This window comes from Chenopodium album, chromosome 19 (genome assembly GCF_948465745.1).
Source record: "Chenopodium album chromosome 19, dcCheAlbu1.1, whole genome shotgun sequence".
Taxonomy (NCBI): Eukaryota; Viridiplantae; Streptophyta; class Magnoliopsida; order Caryophyllales; family Amaranthaceae; genus Chenopodium; species Chenopodium album.
Window position 1 is genome coordinate 38,959,485 of NC_137852.1, and position 3,104 is coordinate 38,962,588.

Genomic DNA, 3,104 nt, shown 5'->3' on the forward strand with positions numbered 1-3,104 from the left:
TTAAAAGGTGTTTTTGTAATCATATTCACAATAGTGATGAGAAATGAAATTTTTTTTATTTTATTTTATGATTGAATAAATGTTGAGCCCATAAGCAAAACTCACATATGACTGAAAGTATTGTCCCACATTTTTTTGAAAGAAGTCCCAAAGGACAATAAATTTGATTGATTAAAGTGACACGTCATCTACAATTGATGATTAACGACAAAGAAAATAGATTTAACAAAATTAAACAAGAATTAACTGGAGAAGGACTAGGAATCCAAATACATAGATATAACAATTCGACACATTCTCGATTTGTTGTCTTATACAACGTTTTGAATGGATCCGTCGTTGCTTCGAAATTTTTAGAGGAAAAAAATTATTGTTCTTATTGTGACAATTTTGTATCTTGAATTAGAGTAACCAATATCAATCGTAGCCCCGCACAACCTTATACTATTCCAAGTATTGTCCCACATTGAAAGAATGAAAAAGTGAAGAGGTATGTTGGGATGCATATCCCACATTGAAGAAAAGAGAAATTTGTGTCTACTTTATAAGGTTAAGGGGTTACTCCCCTTACTGGCATATGATTTTGAGGTTGAATCTCGTTGGTCGTATAAAGTGGACACATATAAAGGGTGTTATCTTGATATCAGAGCCTAAGTTGGGTTATCATGAATGCATTTTTTAAAGATGTGTGCTACCTGCACCTGGACAAAATTTGTTGTTTTTTTTTTCTTAGTATGTAATCTATTATCATAATATTTCTTTTATTATAATTTTGATAAACCAAGTTCAGAAAAAAAAATAAAAATAAAATCTGACCCTTTAATCTTTTTTTTTTTATGGAGTTGAATTTTAAGTTTCAATAAGTCTACACGAGTAGTATAGATATTCGTCGTCTTTCTATTGTGGAGTCGTTAGTTTTTGTTGGTTTAGTTGTTTGTCTTCTGTTAGGGTTTAGTTGCTGTCAGATCGAGCTTATAAAATAAGTAAATCGTATAATAATTATTTTTACGGCTACAACAAATCGTTGAACTGCCTCTCCGAAAAGGCTACCTATTTCTACAATGTGTGTGAGAAAACGTGATAGAATATAAAAATCAATCATAAGCCTCAACCCGCAATATGTTAAAGAGCCAAATCAACCAAAATCTTAAACTTATTATTGAGCCAACCCTTCCAATCTATAAATAGAGTAGCATGAAGTGCATGCTCCAACACCAATCTAACAAATACACATCTATCAATCCAAGTCTCAACAAATAACGAAAATGTCACCAAAAACAACCACTATCTCCCTCACTCTGCTCGCACTTACTCTTACACTAACACTGTCCTCCGCCCAACCCAAATGCCCTGCGTCTTCAATCCCTAAAATCCTGAATCTTTATGATTTACCACCATCGATTTTCCCTAGTAATGTGCAGAGCTTCAGCTGCGATCTTACCACCGAAAACTCCATCAAATTATCCATTAACTTGACGGGTGATTGTGTGGTGACTAGGGAACTTTGGGGGGTCAAAAATGTTCTGACGTGCAAACAACAGATTTCGGCGATCCTATCATATAGGAAACTCGCCTACGTTGAGGGAGTCACTGTCGATCTCTCGGGCAATATCCCACCAGGGATCCCCCAAGGGCTTATGATCATAACCGGTGGCAATGTTTACGATATCTTGGGCTTTAAACTATTTCAGTTTACATCTGACAGAGGTGATAGTCCACCCTTCCCCTTCATTGCATTCCCTAATGAAGCCCCCAGTTGTGATCCCAAACCTGGTTTCGTTCTCTCGGGCCGTCTACTACCTTTTAATCCTCTTCTTGTTGCTTAACTCATGTTCATTAAGTTCATGCTTCTACTCGCGCGCAATCTTGCACTTCACTTAGCTTGTTGATGCGAGCTCATCTACGAACGTTGTTTATCTATCTATTTATCGTTTCTGTTTTATCATGTGCGTTTGTGTTATATGCTTATTTGAATAAATCTGCTTATATGTATGCTGTAACTGTGTAACATACGTTGTACGTGTATCATCATGTCATTATTAATCATCTACTTTTATCGGTCTATTCTATGTTTATCTTTTACGGATCGAAATGTCAATTGCCAAATAAACAAACTTCTTGCTCATGACATTAAACCATTAACAATTTTATATACTACCTCCGTTACATATTATTTGCAACTTTGGAGGCCGCACGAACTTCTACCCAAAATTTGTTTGTGAGAGATATATATGAATGCATGTGGAGGAGAGCGAAATAGAGAAAAAGGACAACAAAAATGGAAGAAAACATTAGCTGTAAATAATGTGTAGCAAATTATCAATTTTCTTATGAAATAGAGATAATTGTTCATTTCTTATACAGATATTGTACCAATCGTATTTCCTAACGCTCATGTAAAACTAACTTTTATTTAAAAACAATTATTGCTAGATAAAAATGAGTTACGCCTTGTTTAGTTTGCCTAATTTTTACTTATTTCAGAAAAAATAAATTCAGATCAGATCAGGTTAGATTACTTAAATTCATATCAAATCAGAAAAAATAAGTATTGATCATCTGATCATCGTTTTATGTGCAGTTTTTTATCGCTAAATATTAATTTCCTAATGAAAAAAATGAAAATCACTTAATCACATATTAATAAAATATACACATTATTACGAATCTGACAAAACCTCACTTAACGTATTTTTTCTATATAGATTATCGTATAAAGGTCGTTAAAGTTTGGTCAAGTCTGATGTCCAGATCAGATTAGACCAGACCAAACCATATCAAATAAATTCATATATACAAAATAAAGTGAGCCAAACAAACCTTACTACATATTAAATTACTATTAAATTACTTTAACCCGGGACGACATTGTCTGTGGAACACCACCACTTTTAATTTCATTTTATCTAAAATATCAAATCTAATCTTACTTACTTGACATTTGTAAGAGTCTTGGGGGGTTTGTAATGATTCACAAGAAAAATAATTTCATGATTGAATTTATTTGTAGAGTGAATCACGCTAGTGTGTTTTTTTTAGGGAGTGCTAAACGCAACCTGACTTTACTTAGCGCAGCCTCTATTCCACTCATTTATAAATGTAGG

The 3,104-nt window shown here is 33.5% G+C and overlaps 1 protein-coding gene across 1 annotated transcript; it reads left to right on the top strand.

Annotated features, from left to right (window-relative positions):
* Positions 1–1,265: 1,265 nt before the first annotated feature.
* LOC145596157 (uncharacterized) lies at positions 1,266–2,052 on the top strand. Its single transcript, XM_081652580.1, has one exon. The coding sequence runs from the start codon at positions 1,266–1,268 to the stop codon at positions 1,824–1,826; it is 561 nt and encodes a 186-aa protein (XP_081508706.1). The 3' UTR covers positions 1,827–2,052.
* The last annotated feature ends 1,052 nt before the right edge of the window (positions 2,053–3,104 follow it).